General features: G+C 30.1%; 6 protein-coding genes across 12 annotated transcripts; 2 read left to right on the top strand and 4 right to left on the bottom strand.

Moving 5' to 3' along the window:
- Positions 1 to 34: 34 nt before the first annotated feature.
- Positions 35 to 3,852, bottom strand: Hira (histone cell cycle regulator-like protein). Its single transcript, XM_047064724.2, has 4 exons — positions 3,728 to 3,852; positions 1,376 to 3,673; positions 745 to 1,315; positions 35 to 677 (listed from the first exon to the last, which is right to left on the bottom strand). The coding sequence occupies exons 1-4, from the start codon at positions 3,768 to 3,770 to the stop codon at positions 161 to 163; spliced, it is 3,429 nt and encodes a 1,142-aa protein (XP_046920680.1). The 5' UTR covers positions 3,771 to 3,852; the 3' UTR covers positions 35 to 160.
- Positions 3,853 to 3,921: 69 nt separating this feature from the next.
- On the bottom strand, positions 3,922 to 4,688 carry LOC124489832 (uncharacterized). Its single transcript, XM_047052227.2, has 3 exons — positions 4,411 to 4,688; positions 4,229 to 4,347; positions 3,922 to 4,164 (listed from the first exon to the last, which is right to left on the bottom strand). Exons 1-3 carry the CDS (start codon positions 4,547 to 4,549, stop codon positions 4,048 to 4,050), a joined length of 375 nt encoding a protein of 124 aa, XP_046908183.1. The 5' UTR covers positions 4,550 to 4,688; the 3' UTR covers positions 3,922 to 4,047.
- A 51-nt stretch (positions 4,689 to 4,739) lies between these two features.
- LOC124500646 (rho GTPase-activating protein 44) lies at positions 4,740 to 10,217 on the top strand. 2 transcript variants are annotated; one of them, XM_075735825.1, is made up of 7 exons: positions 4,773 to 5,108; positions 5,311 to 6,898; positions 6,977 to 7,671; positions 7,753 to 8,074; positions 8,135 to 8,335; positions 8,394 to 8,467; positions 8,533 to 10,217. In XM_075735825.1, exons 2-7 carry the CDS (start codon positions 6,837 to 6,839, stop codon positions 9,795 to 9,797), a joined length of 2,619 nt encoding a protein of 872 aa, XP_075591940.1. In that variant the 5' UTR covers positions 4,773 to 5,108; positions 5,311 to 6,836; the 3' UTR covers positions 9,798 to 10,217. The 2 variants fall into 2 exon arrangements, with proteins under 2 accessions (XP_075591939.1, XP_075591940.1); XM_075735824.1 differs by having other exon boundaries at positions 4,740 to 6,898.
- LOC124500656 (uncharacterized) lies at positions 9,924 to 16,114 on the bottom strand. Of its 5 annotated transcripts, none has more exons than XM_075735827.1 (8): positions 16,025 to 16,114; positions 14,727 to 15,930; positions 13,948 to 14,067; positions 13,043 to 13,236; positions 12,863 to 12,979; positions 12,502 to 12,808; positions 11,014 to 12,446; positions 9,924 to 10,952 (listed from the first exon to the last, which is right to left on the bottom strand). In XM_075735827.1, exons 4-8 carry the CDS (start codon positions 13,091 to 13,093, stop codon positions 10,590 to 10,592), a joined length of 2,271 nt encoding a protein of 756 aa, XP_075591942.1. In that variant the 5' UTR covers positions 13,094 to 13,236; positions 13,948 to 14,067; positions 14,727 to 15,930; positions 16,025 to 16,114; the 3' UTR covers positions 9,924 to 10,589. The 5 variants fall into 5 exon arrangements, with proteins under 5 accessions (XP_075591942.1, XP_075591941.1, XP_046920712.1 ...); XM_075735826.1 differs by lacking the exon at positions 16,025 to 16,114 and having other exon boundaries at positions 11,014 to 11,138; positions 11,187 to 12,446; positions 14,727 to 15,239; XM_047064756.2 differs by having other exon boundaries at positions 14,727 to 16,087.
- Positions 16,115 to 16,291: 177 nt separating this feature from the next.
- Positions 16,292 to 16,897, bottom strand: LOC124493715 (uncharacterized). Its single transcript, XM_047056824.2, has one exon. It carries the CDS (start codon positions 16,868 to 16,870, stop codon positions 16,382 to 16,384), a length of 489 nt encoding a protein of 162 aa, XP_046912780.1. The 5' UTR covers positions 16,871 to 16,897; the 3' UTR covers positions 16,292 to 16,381.
- A 3,199-nt stretch (positions 16,898 to 20,096) lies between these two features.
- LOC124493447 (TLC domain-containing protein 2) lies at positions 20,097 to 22,174 on the top strand. Of its 2 annotated transcripts, XM_075728888.1 has the most exons (4): positions 20,097 to 20,423; positions 20,834 to 21,236; positions 21,316 to 21,707; positions 21,764 to 22,174. In XM_075728888.1, the coding sequence occupies exons 2-4, from the start codon at positions 20,980 to 20,982 to the stop codon at positions 22,054 to 22,056; spliced, it is 942 nt and encodes a 313-aa protein (XP_075585003.1). In that variant the 5' UTR covers positions 20,097 to 20,423; positions 20,834 to 20,979; the 3' UTR covers positions 22,057 to 22,174. The 2 variants fall into 2 exon arrangements, with proteins under 2 accessions (XP_075585003.1, XP_046912483.1); XM_047056527.2 differs by lacking the exon at positions 20,097 to 20,423 and having other exon boundaries at positions 20,644 to 21,236.
- The last annotated feature ends 28 nt before the right edge of the window (positions 22,175 to 22,202 follow it).

Here is a 22,202-nt window from a genome sequence, read left to right as displayed (position 1 = left end):
TTTTTCGATAATAGAACAAATAAATTCAAATAAATTCTCGGCGGCAATTTTTCGGAAGATTTATTTTTTTAAATTTTTCATAAATTGAATTCAATATTAAAAATGCAAATAAAATATGAAATTTTCACAAATGGACAATTTTAAAAATTTTGCTAATCAATTAATTGGCTGGTTTTTGTTCATCTCCATTTTTATTCACACTCTCATCATTATTAGTTGATTTCATTCGATTGGAAAACGGGTTTTTCAATATTGATTCCTTATTAGTATTAGTGAATGAATCTAGTGAATCTTTGAATTCTAGATATAATCTTTGTAGGCCTAAATTCGTGGCTAATATTGGAAGAATTTCTCTTAATAAATTATGTTTGTTTACACCACCAGCAATGCTTTGTGCACTGGATTGAATATTTTTTTGTTCCAACAAATGTTGAGAAAATGGTGAAACAAGTAAATTAGAACAAAGTTCTTTCAAACGATTTTCAATATTTGACGTATGCATGCCACCACCATTCGAATACATTGAGACTAATTGTTTCACAAAATTTAAAATCCAATACCGATATTCATCTGGTGATCCAATAAGTTTAGCGATTTCAATCTGTTTTTCCATGAAACTCAAGGCGCTTTGTTGTGCCATCGGTATGTTTGAAGAGAAAAAATTCATAATAGAGCGACTATCATAAAAATAAAATTAAAATTAGTAGAATGGTATTTAATCATGATTAATGTGATGGAACTAACCTTGGAAATTTCGAATATGATGAAAGTTGTTTGATAGTATTTACTGCACAAGGACGAAGTTCGGTACAAGAATTTAATGGATCGTTCAAATCATTTAGAAGGCACCAAGATTGAAAATCTGGTTCGAAAATATATGTTCGTCCATTCGAAACAGTAACAACCGGTTTCGAAGTACTCGATACTGATGCACTTTGTATGGAGAATTGCTCAGACTTTTTTGGATCAATCAAAAGTGGAGCCAAGCTTTCGCCATGAACTAAAACTTTTGGGATACGAAAATCCCAAAGCCATAAACGAGCATTACTTGTTATCATTAAAAGATGAAATTTATTCGCACAAGTCATTCGTGCAACTGGAGAATCTAGAATGACAGGAACGAATAATCGTCGTCCATCGGTTGAATGAAAAATCTGTATGGAATAATCCTGACAAAAACAGGCGACCAATTCTTCGCTGCCAGCAACAGCTAATATTGGATCCGAAATTATTACTGACCATTGAAGTTGGTCATGGACGAATGCAGATAATTTACAGATACCACTTGATGATAGTGGATATTCAATGTTTATCGCTAAAAAATGTAATAGATATTAAAACCAGGAATTTTGAATATTTGTTCAACAAAACTTACCGAATTGTTTACCATCTTCAGATCTTGTAAACAATCGTATGCTAGAATGATTTTGTCTAGGTAATCGTAATGGTGGAAAAATGAGATTTTGAGGAGAAGAAATTTGTGATGAATGTTGCCCATTAGTCATTGTCATCTGAACATTAAGATTCGATGAAGGAGTGGGTTTGGCGGTAGTGATGTTAATGATAGACGATGAAGATTTTGTGAAAGAAGAAATCTTTGGCTCTGTACACTTTGCTAAATCATTATTCGAAATGGTCGTAGTATTGATTTGATCTTGAGCACCCGAAGTTGATTTGTTTTTTTTGCGTTTTACTTGCGGTTCAATTGACGTTGATGTTTTGCTAGGAAGACGTTTCAATGATTTAGAACGTTTAATGATAATTTCATCATCAGAAGACTCATCAGATGATTTGGATTGTACAAAGTTTTGATTGGTCGATGAAGCCACATTATTCGAAGATGAATGTTTTAGATTTTCTCCATTGTTTTCAGAGTCGTCATTCGTTTGCATTTTAGCTGTTGCTTCTGTTGAATCTCTGGCATTTGAATTCAAAGATTTTCCAAATCCATTAAAAGAGTTACTATTCAAATATTGATATGCTTCGCGTAAATTTGATCCAGGATTAGATTCATCCAATGTTTCAATAACAATTTTACTCTTAGATTCACTTGAAGAGCTGAATGAAATGGGACGAGAAGAGACCGAACTGGAAAGAGGTTTTTGTTGATCATTCATCAAATTATTTGTATCGGTATTGTTAGCGGTCGAATCTGTCGTTGCAGTTGTTGGAGGTATGAATAATGGTATTATTCTACGACGACCATCAGCTGATCGAATTTCAATTTGTTTATCGGTGGGACCTTTTGCTAGTCGTCCGGGGCTAAGATTTGTCGACGATTTCGGTGGCTCTTTGTTTTCAGCCATCGATAATGATGATGACGAGGTAGAGGAAGATTTTGATAGTATTGTATTTACAGTCTTTTTCTGTTCGCCATCATTTTGATTGTTTGAATTTTCCAAATGCTTCACTGAGCCATTTGAATTGGACGATAATCCATTTTGCGGTGCTTCAGATTTCTTAAGATCTTTTTGCTGCAACAATAAAATGTCCATATCTTCGATCAATCTATTTCCAATGGAATTTGTCTGTGAAAATAATGAATTTCCATACAATTGTTGTAAAAATTGTACACGTTCTTCTTGGTCGTAAATTGAACCCAATTCTTCGGAATCAAATTGAAAGCAAATCACACCACCATCGACTGAACAAGCTAAAAGTTGATAACCACATCTTGACCATGATAAATCGACAACAGAGTTACCGAAAACATCATCCATAACGACCAATGGCCGTTGTCTAGCCGTTGACCAGATTGAAATGGAACGGTCACGCGATCCAAGAGCACAGATGCAATGAGTTTTGAATTTCTGTTTTTGATTATCTTTCACATCGTTGTTATTTGTTTCCGCTTCATTTTGATTCCTTTTCTTTTTAGATTTTAAAAAAAATTTAAACATATTTGGATTGAAACGTGCGCATGGTATTGCTTTTCGATGGCCAACAAAATCACGTAAAAAAGACCAATCTTGACGTTCAATTATTTTAGCAACTGAACCACAATTGTTCATCGCTTGTGCTGACACCAAATATTGTCCTTCAGGTGACCATGAAAGTCGAAGAACATGTGTTGTATCACCACATTGTTCGAATGGTTCTTTGATGCAAACTTCTTCAGACCAATCGGAAATACGCCATATCCGCAAAGTTTTATCAGCCGATTGTGAAGCAAGATATTTTCCAATAGGATCCCAAGTGACGCCCTTAACTAAGCCACAATGTCCTTTGAGAATTTTCGCTATCTCGGGCCAACGTTGTGCATTCCAAATGACAATCATATTATCGATTGAACAAGAGGCTAGATATTGGTCATCATGAGACCAGCTCAAATCTAGGATATCACCCGAATGACTACGTAATGTAGAAACTGTGCGGTAATGTTCGGTATTCCCTTGATATCTTCCACCTAGTTGCCATATCATAATTAATTTGTCATCACCAGCTGAAGCCAAATAATTGCCCGTATGTGACCATCTTACACTGTTGACACATTGAAGATGACTATCGATTTGGCATAAAAGTTTTGGTTGATTTTCATCATTTTCTACTGTGGTCGATATGACAGCTGAAAGATTCCAGATTGCGACCCGGCCACAATCATTTCCTTGGCCGCCAGTGGCGAATCGGGTACCATCCGGATGAATATCAATGGAAAATATTGAAAGAGGTATACCTGTCAAAGGAAATGGTTCATTTTTTTTTAATAAATGACTAATTAAAATCAAACCTTTATGTTCATGTTTGACCCAAATAGGTTTGATTATCTTCATATTTATATAATGAAAAACATTTGTAAATAAATTATAGATTAAAATAAATTTCACTCGTGATAATATGACCAAAATTATATGAAATTTATTCACTCCAGGTTCTATATACACCTGATCAGGGTTATAATAGCGTGATGAGAATTATGAGAAAAAATCCATTGAAATTTTCGACAAATTTTATTTCTTAACAATGTTATTTTTTTTTATTTATTCACAAAATATTATAAAACAACTATACAAATTATTTCTATTCTAGACAATGTATATAAGAATATAATTATCGAGGTTGAGGATAACGTTTTAACATTGTATTTACTTGAACACGAGTCAATTTTTGTTGATGAGGAATCGGTTCATTTTTATTGGAGCCAACTTTTGCTTTCATTTGGTTCTCCTGTCAGTAGCGATATCAATCAATTAGAGAATTATGTTTATTATTATAAAAAGAATTATCTTACTAGAAATGTATTATAACATGAACGAAATGCCTTGATCTGTTGAGAACATTTTTGTTCATCAAAATCAAATTGTTTTAAACAATTCATCATGTCCATCATTTGAGAATTGCATGCCAATTCTGTAAATAAAATATTCAAATCAGGATATTGCAATAATAATAAACATTTAATTAATAATTTACCAGATGAATGGCGATCGCCGCCACTAACATAATCTTTTAATTCTAATTTTTTACATTCAGTAAAACGATAAGGTGGTCTTGCCGGTTTTCGGCCATTTTTCATCCATTTATTCCATAATAATGGCTGTGTAGTTCGCATTGTTAAATAGAATAAAAAATTGAAAATTTATATAATTAAAGTGATGAAGTTGATAATCAATTTAAATGAAAAATGTGAACCAAATTATCATCATCTTGAAACATGCATGTATTTTCATATTTGAACGGAAACACGTTTATATGATGAAAGTAAATCTTTTTGTTCCATTAACATTGTATGAAAATGTGTCGAATGATTTTGCTGTTTTCCATTTAATTGCATTTGTTGGATATTGGGGTGTGTATTTGTTATTTTTTCTATCGACGATATAAAACTGTTTATTATTATTATCTGTAATGTCTCACACACCATTGTAATTGTATTGTTATTGTCGCCATTCTCATGAAGATGTCCATAAATGATTAATAACATTCGTTTCTCATCATCATCATCACTACTTTAAAAATTTTTTCGATTTCATTTCTGTTTTTATCATCACATATATCTATGTGAGATCTAAAGAAAAAGAAACCAATAGAGAAATAGAAAAGAGAAAGAACTCTAAATCATCATTACTCAAGACCACCACTACGACCACAGCTAATTCTAAAAGTCCAAAGTAATATATGTTGGATTAATGATCATCATCATTATGATATAATCCTCCAATCATTATGTGTATGATATGATTTCGATATTGTAATGGAACATGTTCCAAAATATCAATCAGAAATAATTTTTTCGATGACGAAAGTAGTTGACCTAACTTTGATAGATTGATTTTTTTCTCTTTTCTTTTTGTTGATGTTGTTATCCAACAGCGTTATTGATTCACTTTCGTTTTTTTTACAAACTAATTGATTTGAAAAACGCAAAAATCTACAATTTGTCGTTGTTTATGTTTTCTATTGGACGATAAATTCCAAACATCATTTTCGAACGTCATTGTCGAATGATTATGAAATTTTTTTTTCACTCGATTCAATCATTGAATTAATAAGTGATTAATATTCATTTTTTAACCCGAAAAAAATGTTGAATGAAAAAGAATATAAACGATGAGTAATCATCATCATTATGAACAAAATTTTGTCGTTGTTGATATTCGATATCATTGTTTTGACTGCGTTTAGAAAAAAATCGACATCTAAAAGTTTGTTTTATTGTTACCGTTGATTATTATTATTATTATTATTATTACGAAAAAAGATATAAATGTTTTATCTACATTGAAAAAAAGGAAGCCGTTTCAAAATAAATTTTCCATTTCTACTTTCAATCACCCGTGCATTCGTTCTTTCATTCATTCATTCATTCATTTTATTCGTCTTTCACATTATTATCAACTCGAAAAAACAGCACATAGTGGCCTTCTGTCCTAAATCATTCGCTCATCGTTGATCATTCATCATCATCATCATCATCACCATAATAATAATAATAAACTTTGTGTTGATAATTGTTGTTTTTCTGTTTTGTTGTACGTTATGACTCAATATATTTAGCATCAACCCAACATCAACCCCATCCGTGATATATTTTATTTAGTTATGTATCGAAAAAAATTATTTTATTATTATATTTTACATGGGCAATACACACATTTACCAAACATAACGAATCAAAATCGCGAATGTGTATGTAATACAAATTATATAGGATAGTATAATTTATTATCATCAACATTTTGATTTGTACTATTCGATTGTTATTATCATTGTTGTTGACATTATTCTCTGCGGTTATATGGTTTTAGCCATCATAGATGTCATTTTGTTGATAACCAACAAGTATCGATCGACTGGGCGCAATCATTTAATCAAATCAATAATTTGTTCAATCATCATCATCATCGGTGGTTAAATTCAAAATTGTGATGATTAAACTAAGAAAAAATATTAACCAACATCCAAACAGTCAATCATAATAATAATAAATAATAAACTTATTATTATTGCTATTTTTTTTGCTATTGGGCTTAACATTCATCATATGAATATGCAAGCAAACAAGAAAACTCCATGCCTCATCATATCGAAAATCGAAAATTTGCTGACAAAATTTTTCTAATAAATAATTTCCTTTTAATTTCTGCTTCAAGGGATTTTCTATTTAAATTTTTCTCGTTCATCCTGTGTTGTATGCCTCTCTTTTTTTTCTATCAATTTACTGGTTTTCCAAAATGATTGCCTGAACTATGTGAATGACTTTTGGATTTTTGATCCAATTAAAATGATCATTGTGATGATGATCTGATTACGACGAGAAAAAAAACACGTGTGTTTATTACAAAAAAAAAATTCCCTCTATCTGTTCATCGTCAATAAATATCAATAACAGAAAAAATATGAATCAATTCAACAAGTTCAAAGACTTTGTTCACGGAAATTCCGTACTATTGAAATCAAAGTCAGTATATATTTTCTATTAGATTGCATTACCAAAAATTGACTAATTGTTTTTTTTATGATTCTTATCATTGAATAGGAATGATCGACAAATCTTATCAACTGAAGTGATCAAAGATGAAAAACATATGGAAAATATCAAATCGATATTAACTACAGCCGAAAAGAAATTATCAAATTCTTTAATAAGTCCTCGACGTACGTCTGGTGCAGATCCGGTTGCACCGGAAAAGAAAACGAAAAAATTTCCTAGTACTAGTCTAAATAAATTTTTCAATGAAGCATCTGAAATATTATCGTTGTCGAAAAATGATTCTGTATTAAGTAAAACATTGCTGACTTGTTCACAATTGCAGAATGAATTCACTCAAATCCTTGCCGAACATGAATCCAACATTGAACAGGATTGTCTAAATCAAATTGAAAAATATCTTGATGAAGATTTACCATCCATACATCGTACAAGAAAACAATTAACAAAAGCATATGAAGAGTTGAAAACAGCACGTGCTAAACATGATTCATTCACAAGAAATGCTCAACAAAGTTTGGATATGCAGAATAAAATCGAAACATTGAAAAAAGATGTAGAATATAGTGAACATAAATTGGAACAATGTCAGGATGCATATGAAATTGAAATCTTTGATTTTCTTGGCAAAGAGTTGACAATATCGGAAATTTTCTTCCGATATATAAAATTATTAGAAATCTATCATGAACAAATGTTACAACAGATTCATCATTACATTCCAGTCTTGGAAGGAGTGTTGAGTAAGTTTTGTTTAAAAAAAAATTTCAACTTTAAATTGAATTATTATTAATTATTTATATTATACGCTTTGTTCTGAATAGAGAATACATCACAAAGACCAGTGTTTGGATGTCCATTAGAAGAACATCTTCGTTCATCTGGACGGAAAATTTCCGTTGTGATAGAAAAATGTGTTGAATATCTTTGGCCTTTCGTTAAAGAAGAAGGGCTATTTCGAATATCGGGTAGTGTTTCTAAAGTAAAACGTATGCGTAATGCTTTCAATGCTGGTCGTTTAGAAGCATTGACTGAAATGAAAAATGATGCACCAGCTGTTGTTAGTACAATGAAATCCTATCTTCGTGAATTACCCGAACCTTTATTGACATTCCGTCTTTATCCGGATTGGGTTGAAGCAGTCAAGTAAGTTTTTACGCCATTTTATTTTTATAAAATTTTTCATTAATTTTTCTGTTTGCACAGAGAATCGAATCCAAATGAACGGTTGAAATCGATATGGACAATTTGTAAACAATTACCCGAAGCAAATCGAAACAATCTTTGTTACCTGATGAAATTTCTAAATGAATTGACAAAATATTCTGAGCTTAATAAAATGTCAAGTCAAAATTTAGCCATTGCTTTGGGTCCAAGTTTACTTTGGTCAGAAGGAGATTCATACGAGTATGTAAACCATTTATCATTGTGATTCGTAAAATTAATTTTACTTTTTTTCTCACAGCTTAAGCATGTCGAATCATTTGCCAACATTAGTTGAAGCATTGATAACCTATTGTGATTATTTCTTTCCCGATGGTTAGTCTTTTTCACTGTTGAAGAATTTTTATTTTTACTGATGAAATTTTTTACGTTCTATTTAGAATTTTCCGAATTTACAACAAATTCACCTGCTTCTCCAATTCAAACAAGTATGGTGGATAATTCATCATCATTTAGCGATAATTCTGATGATCAAGATTCCTCATTGAATACTGCTAAATTATCACCATTGTTGAACCGTCATCATCATAGTAGCAATAATAAAATCAATCAGCAACAGATGGATAAAAAGAAAAAACCAGCACCAAAGCCTCCGCCATCAATGACTTCGTCACAATCATCACTTCAATCAACCAATATTGATCTAAGTCCAACTGGTAGTTTGACATCATCATCAAAAATTCGTCCAAAAATCGCATCATTTAAATTTCAAAAACCACCAGCCATTAATAAGCCAACTCTATCTGAACACGGAGAAAATATTACTATAATTGAAAATAAATTTTCACGACATTCAGAACTAATTATGAAGGGATCAAACCGTGTAGAATCGCCACCAGCGGCAATCTACCTTACTACTGGTGGTCCTGTTACATCTAGCTTATCACCAGGAATCTATCTACGAAAATCTCCCGAATCCATGACAACGTTTCGACCACAAGCCCAGGGAATTACGACTACAAAAATTCGTCCTAAATCTGTTTGTGAAAGGCCAATGGTCGCTCCACCAAGTGTTCCTCCACGTCCTTCATTGACACCAAAACAATCAAAAGCTGAAATGGCACATCAAAATTCGAAACCTCAACAGCAACAACTATCATCTAATGATAATATCCAATTGATCGATAAATACCCAGAATTCAATCACATTGATTCTGAATCTGATGATCAGAGTAGCAGATCTTCAAAAGATCTAAGCGATCTAAGCCTACAGCAAAAAGTTCTTATTAATTTCAAAAAGGATTCCACATTGAATGACGAAGGAAGGCAATCACCAATATATCCTTCGTTGGAGAAAATGATTGAAAAAGATGATGATGATGATGATGATGATGAGGAAATGAAAATTCCATCTGAACCGGAAACAACACCACCACCGCCACGTAAACCACCACGTACTCATTCATCTAATTCATCCACTGGATCATCATCGAATTTAAGCATAAATGATGGCCGTGAATCAATCTTGGATACAACTTCATCTTTATCGCCGAAAAATCTGAAAAAGCAACACCAACGATCAGCGTCTACTTCGATCTCGACTTCGAATAATAATAATAATCCTGATATTGATGATAATTCCAAATTGAATCTGAATTCATCTAATATATCACAATCAAAAACTCATCATCAAACCTATCTGTGAAACGAACAATCAAACAAAAAATGTTGACATTCATTTCAGACATTCGAATTTCAGTTTTGATTATCAAGTGCCTTGTTTTTTTCCAATACTTGAAGTCAAAAAAAAAACAATATTTCAGGCGTCAAGTTTTTCTTTCATACAAGTTGAAACAACTTTATTTTTCCTATATGGCCATTTGTAATCTTATTTAAACAAATTTGTTTCTCTCCTGAATGGAACACTTTTTTTCAAGAAAAACAATAACTAAACAAAAAAAAATATCTATAAATTGTTATTTTCTAGTCTGTATGTTTTTTTCGTTTGTATGTTTGTGTGTTAGCCGTATCATTGGCCATAATCGTCATTATAATGATGACTATGATTACATGATTTGCAATAATAAATAAAATTGATTGATTTTAAAAATTTACGAAACAAAAATCATCTGGTCAACTTTGAACAAAAATACTGAACAATCGAAAGAATGGCAAATGAAAATAATGATAGTTATTTACAAAAAATTTAACAAATTTTCGATAACAATAATTCAAACACATGTTTTTTTTATATGTTTTGTCTTGGCATTACAAGTTAGAATTATCATCATGAATAAATACTTGATAAAAAGAGTTTATGATGGATATGTGAAATGTAAAAAAAGATGAATCATTCATGAGTTTATGTTTGTAAATCTATCACAAAAAACAAAACAAATTCTTATTACAAAATAAATGAATGAATGAAGACTAGCAGGCACTACAGTCAATTGGTAGGGGATGTTGATGAAATGAAATGAGGCTTGAGATTAAAATTTTATATCAATCCTCCTTTACGGAGATTTCTTAACACAGATAGATTGGTTCGATTTGTAGTTTGTTGTTGTTGATGATGCTCACCCGGTGACATTCTCGAAACATTTGTCGTCATTGATGCTGATAACTTTTGCTTTGCATTCGAATTATTGGCCATTTGAAGTTTCGTAATTATTCGTCCGCCACCAATGCCGACCGATTGTTTTTTATTGTTGTTTGCACATGATTGAGGTTCTAATGCAAACAATTTGGCCAATTCATTTAAGCCACTTATCCGATCAACTTTTGTATCAACATTTGATTGATCAATTATCGTACTGGAATACTTGTTATTCGTCGTTGTTTTCTTCATTGGTCTTTTTTCCTATTCGATATAAAATAAACGTAAAACAAAACAAACAAACAAACGAGTTCATTAAATTTACCTTGAATTTTTGTGACGTTATTGAAGTGGAAAACAATTTCGATCCGGGTTCCACAGAGGATAGTTGATCAACTTTCATAATATTTTTCACTTGTTCTACTAAAGATACTTTTTTATGCAGTTGATCTAATGAATTTTGTGTGATTTTATTCTCATAACAAGTGCTAGGGGTACTATTATTCATCTCTACTGATGAGGAGGGTTGACAAGATAAAGGACATTTTTCATTTGATGTAAGAAAGTGTTTATCAAATGAAAATTCATTCTTTCCAGTGGATGGCTGTACATCACTAAACGTAGTCGTTACTTCAGTTATCGAATCTTTTATATGCGATATCGATGTTGTTGTGAATGTAAACACTGAATTAGTTGTTACAAAATTGTTTGAATAGGATGAAGTAATTATAATGTCCACATTATTATTGTCTTCAATCTGATGACAAGCATCTGTCGTTGTTGTCGTAGTGGCTATTCGCATTGTCATTTGTGTAGGAGATAAATTTGTCGATGAAGTTTCCGGTGCGGCTGTAATACATTTTCGATTAATTTCTGCTTTCGCTTGAAGATTTGCTTTTATTCGAGATACATAACGATCTTGATTACCGAAGAGATCATTTAGATTTGGATTGGCCAATCGACGCCAATGGTTTAAAATTTGTGAACCCTCTAATGGCTTTATATAACGAAGTTTATCACTTAGAAAAAGATTACGATGATAATGATGATGATGTAAATGGTGATTTGTCATTTTCGGTAACATCCCCGCTTTTGACGGCTCTGGTTGCGATGATGATGATGATGATGATGTTGGAATGAAGGATGATGCTGTAGCTGATGATTGCTTTGAAGTTGTTGACATCAAACAATCGGTAACATTTGATGATGATTGCTGTTGAGTAGTGTTTGTGTTGGCAGCAGTTATTGAACTCGTCATCGCAATCATAGATGAACACGGAGAACTGGAATAAAATGAATCACTAGATAATAATGAGTCAGGTGTAAAACAATTTCCGGAACATAATTGTTGATGATGAGGATGATTGAGTCCATCTTTTGAGGTATTTTCATCAAATTGAAAGGCATTTTCCAGCTCATAGGCTAACGAGTCTACATAGGAGAATATCATCGGGTCTGATAACAATTGTTGTTCACGTAATTGTCGACATTCTTCTCTTTTTTCGTGAAAAGCTGTGAGTAAATTTTGATGCTTTTCTTTTACATCGATCAATTCAATTGTCAATTCTGTTTGGCATTCATGGGCTAGATTTAATGCACCGACTAGCTCTTCTTTTTCCAATGTCAACAGACGTATTTGCTTTTCTAATTGTTGTACCTGTTTTTTGAGCGAATGAATCTCCTTTGTGAGGTGATTATTTTCATCATTCCTTTTCGCAACATCTTCCTGTAATGATGCTATTTGTTTATTGGTTTGACCTTTGAATCGAGATTAAATTGAATTATAATTTTAATATTTTCAAAGTGTACTTACTCAATCGATGAGCACATTCATTTATCAATTGTAATTCTTTTCGTTCTTCCTCTTCCAAATCGCATACTTTCGTTTCTTTTTCAACTTTGAGACGGCTATTCTCCTCTTCCAGTGAATTAACCCGACGTTCAAGATCATCCAAAATTTGTGATGCATCTTTTTGTGAAATAGAATGATGACTTGAAATAGATGTATAATTTAAATCATTTTCAGAATCATTCTCATCATCGATTTCCTCTTCATCTTTGGTAATGTAAAAACGTAATAATTCACTTTTGGATGACACATCGTGTCTCAATTGAGTAATCTATTTGGAAAAACATGATTAATAAAATTTATTAAAAACAAATATTTAACGAACCTTGTCCTTGGCATGGGATAGCTCTTGTTCAAGCTCATCAATTCTTTCCGATTGATTTTGATTCTGATCTAATAACGATTGGCCAATTCGAGCTGCCAACTCGACATCACGTTCTTTCTACAATAAAAAACAATAATTTTAAATTGAAAAATAAAAACTAAATTCGAATTCTCGACAAACCTCTTCCAAAAGCTTGGTGAGCGCTTCAACATCATTATAAACCTTGGTCATTTGTGTAAGACGCTCACCAGATTGTAAAAATAATTTAAATGTTTCACGTAAAAATGCCGGCTGTAATAAAAGATTTTCATCTAACGGTTGCTCCAGGTCGATCAATGGTGTCTCAATAACAGCCCAGTCATTGTTCCTATAACCTGGAAATGAATTTCATATCACATGAAAAAGAAAAAAAACATCAATCAATACTAACTAAATATATCTATGAGATTGTGAAAAAAAGAGTCATACAACAAAAACAACAAATACAATTACAGAGACATACATTCGCATTAAAGACTCGAATCAAATAAATAAACAGGCTAAAAAGAAAACAACAAAAAAAATCAAATAACACACAATTGGCGCGCAATATCAATCAAGCTAATATTAAATCCAGGTTCAAATCTACGAGATAAAACATATACGAAACACATTACTTGCAACATCAAAATGATCATATATATGAAAAATCGAAATTAAAGAGAACGAAAATGCTTAAAAGATAATTGGCATTAAATTGCTTTAAGCACACACTTTCAATAGATATGTTTGATTCAAAGCAGGAGAAAAAGACTAATACTCCAGGTACTTTCGGCATCATAGGTATAAATACGAAGAAAAAACCGGTGATCATGAGTATGATAATTTTAAATCTATCGAAGGTAATCACACGAAATGTCGTCATAATTATCATCACAAGATCATCATTATCATTATTAGCTTTCTCTTGTTTCCTTCATCTATTCTGTATATACAAAGAAGTCAAACTAACCGCAACATTCGAATCGAGTCGACTCGACATGATCATCAAAATCGACACCCCAAAAAAAACAACCATAAATGAAAAAATATATTGAAACACTTACCTTGAAATTCTGTAATTGTGTCAATACGTAGTGTGTATTTTGGTGCCGTCTGAGAATATGACAAATTTGATAATGAAATCAATTCCACTTCGTCATTAGTCACCGTATGATTTTTTGAATCTAAAAATTGAAAATCATCAAACATCAAAAGAAAAACAAAAAATCAATCAATTGGAAGAAACTAATTATATTATATTATCTATATATAAAAGGCATAAATATTAATAAACGATCGATCAATCAATCATTCAATCAAATAGGAGAAAACAAAGGAAAAGATTCATACAATGTGACCGCTATTTATTTAAAATGATTACAATTGAATAAAAAAAGTGATGTTATGATTGATAATTGTGTAAATGTAATGAATGAAATCGAATTGATGATCAGAAGAAAAAATCATTAGAACGAATCAAAACATCTCTTTCGTTCTTTTTTTATTCGACGATTGCACTCATTTTAAATAATTAGCGATCACATTGTATGAATCTTCTTCTTTGTTTTCTCTTATTTCAAATTGAATTAATGAGCAAAAGAAAAAAAATCATTAGAACGAGTTGGCATAGGAAAAAAAATTGATAAAAAATTGTCATAAATGATCACAAGACAAGGCTGTATTGTGGCTAGTAATGAAATAAAAAAAATTATTTTTCAACATTTATACAATTGTAATTGTAAAAAATCAGATATGAATCTGAATAAACATAGCATATATATGGATATTTATATATGCTATGCCTTTGTGTTATTCCCGAGAAACTAATTTGATTTATATTTACCGGTTTTCGTCGTCGATGAGGATTGTTGTTGTTGATTATTTTCAATAATTTTTTCTTGATGATGAGAATGGCAGATTGGACTAGATGAATTTCTATAAGGATTCTTCAACGACAACGATGATAATAATGCATCATTTTTGCTCAAGGCTTCGAATGATGATGATGTTGGTATCGTCGTAGTTGATGATTTGATTACATCGTTTTCACTGTAAACATCGTCTGCAGTTTTTGTTGACGATAATTTCGTAGTATCCGATATCGATGATGATAAAGAACAAATAAACCCTGTTTGTTGAGAATGAACAATTCTATCATTCAAATCATCAGCTGTAATTTTGAATGTAGTTGCATCTTCTGAATAATGAGATCCAGTCAATTTTTGGCAATTCGTTTCGTCATCCAATGATGATTTAATTGAATTTCGATTTGAATCATGATGGTCAAATTTTGATGACGATAATAATGATTGATGATTACAATCGTCCGAAAAATGATCACTCGATGAAAACTCCAGTTTTGATTATTTTTTTTCTATCCTTATCTTATCTGAATGAGAAATAAAAAAAAAATGTCTATAAACAGCCAGCCAAAACAAAACAGAAATAACAAAAAACAAAAGAAGTTTAGATAACAACACAGTGAGAATAAAAATTCAACGATGGCAATTCATGTAGAGGAAAAAATTTTCATCAATTGAAAAAAAAAGTTTTTGATGATGACAATGATAATCGGTTCTGGTTAATGCCACAATGTCAACATACGGCATTGTTCCCGAATATAGCATACAAATTATTATTATCTGATCAGATGATGAAGAGGAACCATGATGAGGTTATTTAATCATATTGTTTTTTTTTTCTCATCAATAAACTTATAATGTAAACTTAAAGTTCACGATTCATGAAGACAATTTTGATTGATAGATAGATTGTGATTCGAATGATTTACAAATTATAACAATATAAATGGTGATGATGATGATGAAATTCGTCATTTGTTTCAAATGATGAAATTTTTGAAATAATAAAAATAACGTCGTGAGGATTTTTTTTTTTCGTACATTATTTGAACACAATATGCATCATCATTATATTAGTTTTCTCTTATTATAATGATGATGATGATGTTCACGGGTTGATTCCATCAATCTTCTTTTTGATAACTTGTCTTTTCTAATCTTCTTATATTCTTTTTGGTTTTTAATCTATTTATTACAACATAGATAATGTTATGATCATCATTTTTATATATATTTCAATGTTGAATGAGCAATACATTATATCATATATAATACATACACATAAACAAAATTAAAAGAGTGAATGTGATTTTACCACATTGACTCGCTTAAGATTGGCTATGTGTTTTCATTAAACTTGTCTGTGTGTATTTTTTTATTGTTTATTGTTTATTGTATTCGATTCAAAGATCTTAATTTCGAAGATACTATTGTCATCTATCGAATTTTATTTGAAATAAAACATAATTTCAATTGGATTTTCCATCAAATAGATGGCGTTGCCTGTATTTATATAGGTTTTTAATTATACAGAAAATGGCGCTCATTTTTGAAAAATAGAATTTTATTCTCATATATTTTTTTCGGTTTTTGTTTATTTTGCATGGTAGAACCACCACCACCCCCAATAGTTTTCTTATTGTTTCATCAAAATTGTTCCATCGCCCATTTTTTCTAATAATTTTGTTCGATCCATTTCAAATTCATGTTGAAATTTTTCATAACTTTTCTTTCGAGATTTAAACACCTGACTTGGATCACTTGGAGCTTCCATATCATATCCATCCACCATTTCTTCTGGTGCAGGACAACGACGTTTTCGTTGTGAAAATGAAGTTTCTGATTTCGGTGTTGCTGTTGGATGTTCCAGATTCGTCGCCTTAGGTTTAAGATCAATATAGATGGACAATACACAACAAATGGCAATGATAAGAGACAATAATGCAATGATCAACAGTATTGTCACAACTGCAGAATCTGATGTTGTTGCTTGTGTTGATGGTGTATGCCATGTTGAATTATCGTGTATTGTTGAATAATTATCAATTAGCCACATATTCATTTCATAAGTTGTATTATCATCTTCCCAACCATTGTAATAATCTGTCATATTTATCTGATCCATTTGTTGCGTCAGAAATGATCAATTTCAAAAAAGCCAATCGTTCCAATATATAAATTGTAACTGAGAATTAATTTCTGACAGAAAATGATTGATTTTATTTACATTCATGACTGTTCGGATATTAATCTAATTAGTTAAATTACAATCATCATTTTGTATATAAATTTCTCAAAATCGCCATTCATAAACAACATATTCCTGTTTACAAATAATGGTAAATTTTTGGTTTTGTTTTTTCTTTCAAATAATTATAAAAAATTTAAATTGAACTTATCGAAAAAAAAATCATTCGTCATGCTAACCTGAACTTAAAAAATATATATGAAAACAACAATAATAATGACAAAAAAAAGATTCATCGATTTTTATCGTTTTTGTTTGCGTGATGGCTGCTCATCAAGCAGAATTTTTTTTTATTTTTTTTTTTTTTTGCTACCATAGCAAAAAAAACAACCGTCTCCAAGTCGAGAATAATATATGACAGATATGCATAAACTGAATGAATACAATTTGATAATTGTTCTATACGAGCAAGCTATTCATTCATTCGTATAAGAGAAAAAAAAACCAAGAAGGAAATGATGATCAATAATGAGAATAATTGAAGAAAAAAAATGTGGAAAAAGAAACCCAAAATTCAGAATAATAATTATATTCTGTTCAACTATCAAAAATATTATATTGACATTTGTTTGGGAGGTAATTTTCTATAATAAACAAAAATAATATTGTATTGAATATCTATGATTTCTGATCAATCATATATGTCCATGTTATGGTTAGTATTGTCGATATTTGGAATAAATTTCATTTCTTTTTCTGGTTCAGAATCAAATATGGATCCAGAGTTCTGAACTTTGAAAATATCATTCTTGACAAAATTATTACATAAAAAATTTCCAGATATTTCTTCAAGATGACAAAGGTGATTTTTGGAAACATGAAATGAAAAAAAAAATTTTTTTTTTTGGTCGATATTTTTATGTTGAGTATAGGATTCGCGTGATTCAACCCACTAACCAAATAAATGACTCACCGACGATCAATGACGACGAATCAAGAATCTTGATAAGTCACCAATGAAAAACTAACTAGTGATTATCATTATTAAATGAATGAATAAATGAAAAAAAAACATTTTTCGGATCGATTTCGAATCAAAGAAAAACTATTTTTGGGTACCCACCCATTCAGGTCCGCGCCCGAATCTATTGATCGAAAATAATCATTATTTCAATGGTTGTTACCGTTATTGTTGTTGTTGTTGTTCCATCAACACTCACCACCACCACCACATACCTTCCAACCAAAAACGTGAACAAAAAAAAAACTAACCAGAGAGACCTATGTGATTTTAGCACATTCTTGATCTTCAATGATTAGCAATTTTTATCGTTTCAATAATGTATAATAATCATTTAGATATTCGTATTTTTTCTGATAGATTTATTCATCCACTTATACATCAGTCACCTTTCGTGCACTACAAATTCTTGTAAAAAAAAAATTTCTTCAACATTATAATGTTGACAAGAACCAGCAAAAAAAAAATCCCATTCGAATGCATTACAACACTACATTGGATTGACTACGAATTAAACAAAAAAAATTTTTTATTATATTTTAGATAAAATCATCATTCATAATGATAATGGATTTCATGTTGGATCAAGATTTTACCTGTGTATGTCAGTTTTTTGTTTTTGGAAAAAAATGCATTTTAACATTCATTTTTCTTTTTTTGGTCATGGATATTTCATATTTATACTATCTATCAATCTATAAAAAAAATGGTTAGAACCTATTCAATGTTACAACATGTCCTCTTCCTTGTTATTGTTATTGTTATTATTATTATTATTATCGTCGTGTATTTATTACAATTAATCTTTTCAGGGTTTAATTTCGTTATAATTTTCTTGTACACATTTTCATTGTGTATAATATATGCTATATGAATGTTAATAAATAAATGAGATTGTGTAAAGTTTGAAAGTCAACACACGACTACAACAATGGTTATCTATTATCAATTCAATATTCAGGACCTAGGATACTAAGTTAATATTATAATACACTAATGCATTCATTATCATCATTCATAATAATGACTAAATTATTACAGTGATACTTCGATTAATCTTATAGCCTTAGATAACTAATGACGATTGTCTTGAAAATAATTGTTCATTCGTTAATCGAGATACTACTTTACACAGTGAATTCCAAATTGTTATATCTGATAATCATATATATGGTGTGTATATAATACATTTATGTATATTGTTTGACAATGGGAGAGTTGATGATTATGTGTGTGTGTGTGTGAATGTTTACTACAACATGCAAATTAAATGATGACCAATTCGTTTCGGTAACAATATAGATCTATATTTGAAGCATTTCTTATTCATTACACATTTAAATTGGGTGTATTATATGAGAATAATTCTTCTATTCTGATATGATATGATAGAAATTGAATTTTTCTATTTGAAAATTATTTTGTTTTTTTTTCCATTTGTTCATTCAAAGTTCATTGTTATGTAAATTTTTCTTTTTTTTCGTCCATTAAATTCAAAGCTAAATTACATTAAACCTGATAATGGTGTTATTATTTTTTTTCTGAAATCATAAAAATTCAAATTCTTGTTTGAGGAAAAAACAACAAACAAACAAATTCAATAAACTATTCGATTTAAGTGACATTTTTTTTCATAAACCATAATCCGGAATTCTATGTTTGATGATGATAATGATCCAATGATTAGTTTGAAATTTTATTTTATTTTTTTTTCATGTCCACACCCAAAATGTTAACTTTTAATAACATTTGACATTTTTATTCTATCTACTATTCCTGTTTATATGTTATCGATTTAGAAAGTTCCATGTTATTTGTCTTTTACAAACAAAAAAAAAATTTTTTTCTTCTTTAAGCTCTGTAAGATCTACAAATCAATCATAGAGATTGTGTGTGCGTATATGTAATTTGTTTTACAGGTTTTCTGGTTGTGAAATAGTCATTCTGTAATTCGTTCATTTATATGGCGTCGGTGCACATATTCACAAACACAGACACACACAAAGATACACATGACAAACTAAACTAAGCCATGAATCGTAAGGCGGGCGTCATGATATACCCAAACAAGAACTGAACTGAACCAAATTATAAACGACTACACACACACAGAAAGCGAGAAAGAAACATGCAAGTTAGGTTTTCATCATTACTATGTGAAGAAGAGTAGAATATGAATGTAAACGGAATAGAGAATGGTTCCGAATAAATGAATGAGAATCCGGCAAATATTCATCATGTTAGTGATGATCTAGTTTTAATGATAATGAACATTAAAGGAATTTCCATTATACCTGATCAAAGAATTTTTTTTTGTTTGTTTGTTTGTTTGTACATTGCTGACCATTGGTGAAAAAAAAATTATTCAATTTATAATATGTAATTCTATTTCAACTTTTGATAACAGTACATACATTTCAATTATCTGTTTCTCCATCGAATAACATCATCGTTCATCGTTTTCTTTGTGTAATATATTTGATGATTTAATTTAATTTTGTTTATATCATTCTTATCATCATTTTTATCGTATTTATTTTGTGTGTGTGTATGTGTGTTGTTCTACTTTCAATAGTTATAATTACGATGATGATAATGATTATGATTGTCATTACATGATGATTTTGCATTCAATAATTGTCATTGGTTTAGAATTTGTGTTTTTTTTTTTTTTTTTTGGTATTGTATTAGTTTGTGTTGTATAATACCAAGTAGACAATATTTAACTCATTAAAAAAATGAATGGATGATATAAACAAAAATAAAAAAAAATCATTTACTCTATGTAAAAACGATTTATTCCCATCACGTCTGTCAAAATCGAAATCTTCTTTCTCATCATTCAATTCGATTTTTTTTTTGGTTGTTGCTGCTAATAGAATGATGTGAACATTTTTGAATGAAACTAATTTTGATCTGGATTATGTGCATCATCCATTCGTTTTTGTTGGTGATTAAATATTAAAATCATAAGCATAATAATGTGCATGGTGAATTGGATGATCAATCATTCAAATCGATAATAATGGCAAATACATTGATTGGACAAGAATCATCACAAATTCTCATTACAATTGGTCTTTCGTTTACATTATTTAATCTATTAAATAATTTTTTCGGCCAATTTGATTGGTGGTTTCTTGGAACTAAACAAAAGAAAAAAATAAATTTTCGTGATTTTTCCCGAAAAAAACCTAATGATCTTTATGAAAGATGGAAATGGCGAAATATACTAGTCTCATTGATTCATTCAACGATATCCGGTTTATTCACATTCTATTTGTAAGTTTTTTTCAATTATTATCATTTTTATTGAATACTAAATTCATTACAAATCAATTATTTGATTATCCAACAACAGAACATATGACCATTTCATTTCACCGAATGATGATATCCGATTAACGAATAACCAACAGCATTTAAAATTGCATCGATTATCCATTTGTTTTTCAATCGGTTATTTTATTTATGATACAATGTTATCATTATCAAAATTGGGCAAATATCCTGATCGGATAGAGATAATTTTACATCATGTGATAACCATGATAACATTGATTATCGTTATCATTCCACATTATTCTGACACTAAAATAAATCCATTTCAACGATTTTTACCATTCTGTTTGTTTGGTCTCATTATTGAATTGAGCAACATATTTATTCATATACGTTCGATTGGAAAAATATCTGAATTCTGGTCACATTATCCAAACATTTTCAATCGACTCAACAGTTTATGTGCCATAGGTTAGTAATGAATCAATGAATTAATTTTTTATTTGTTTTCTTTTTCTTCTACACAGTTTCCATTGTCCTATTTCGTTTCTATCCACTTGCAAAGATTTGGGCCGATATTTATAGAAATTATTATTTAAAATCTCACTATATTGTCACCATTTGGGGATTCATAGCGATTTCATTGCTAATGTTATCATTTATGTTTATAAGCATTGTGATACTATGGCGTATTATACAGGAAGATTTCCTACTGTTATCCACTACTTCCGATAAATCATTGATTATTGAACGAAACGAAATAACCGATACTCAACAATTGACAAATAATAATTTAAAACAAATTAAAAAACAGCAATAGTTTTTTTATAGATGCAAAATAAAAAACACTTAGTGCCTCATTCATTCATTCAACACTATCAAATAGATTTTTTTTTCAATTATATAAAAAAAAAATTCTTGCCCCAAATGACAAATCAAAAAAAATTGAATCAATCAATTGAAATT

This window comes from Dermatophagoides farinae, chromosome 2, assembly GCF_024713945.1.
Source record: "Dermatophagoides farinae isolate YC_2012a chromosome 2, ASM2471394v1, whole genome shotgun sequence".
Lineage (NCBI taxonomy): Eukaryota > Metazoa > Arthropoda > Arachnida > Sarcoptiformes > Pyroglyphidae > Dermatophagoides > Dermatophagoides farinae.
This window is presented reverse-complemented; position numbering and strand designations above follow the sequence as displayed.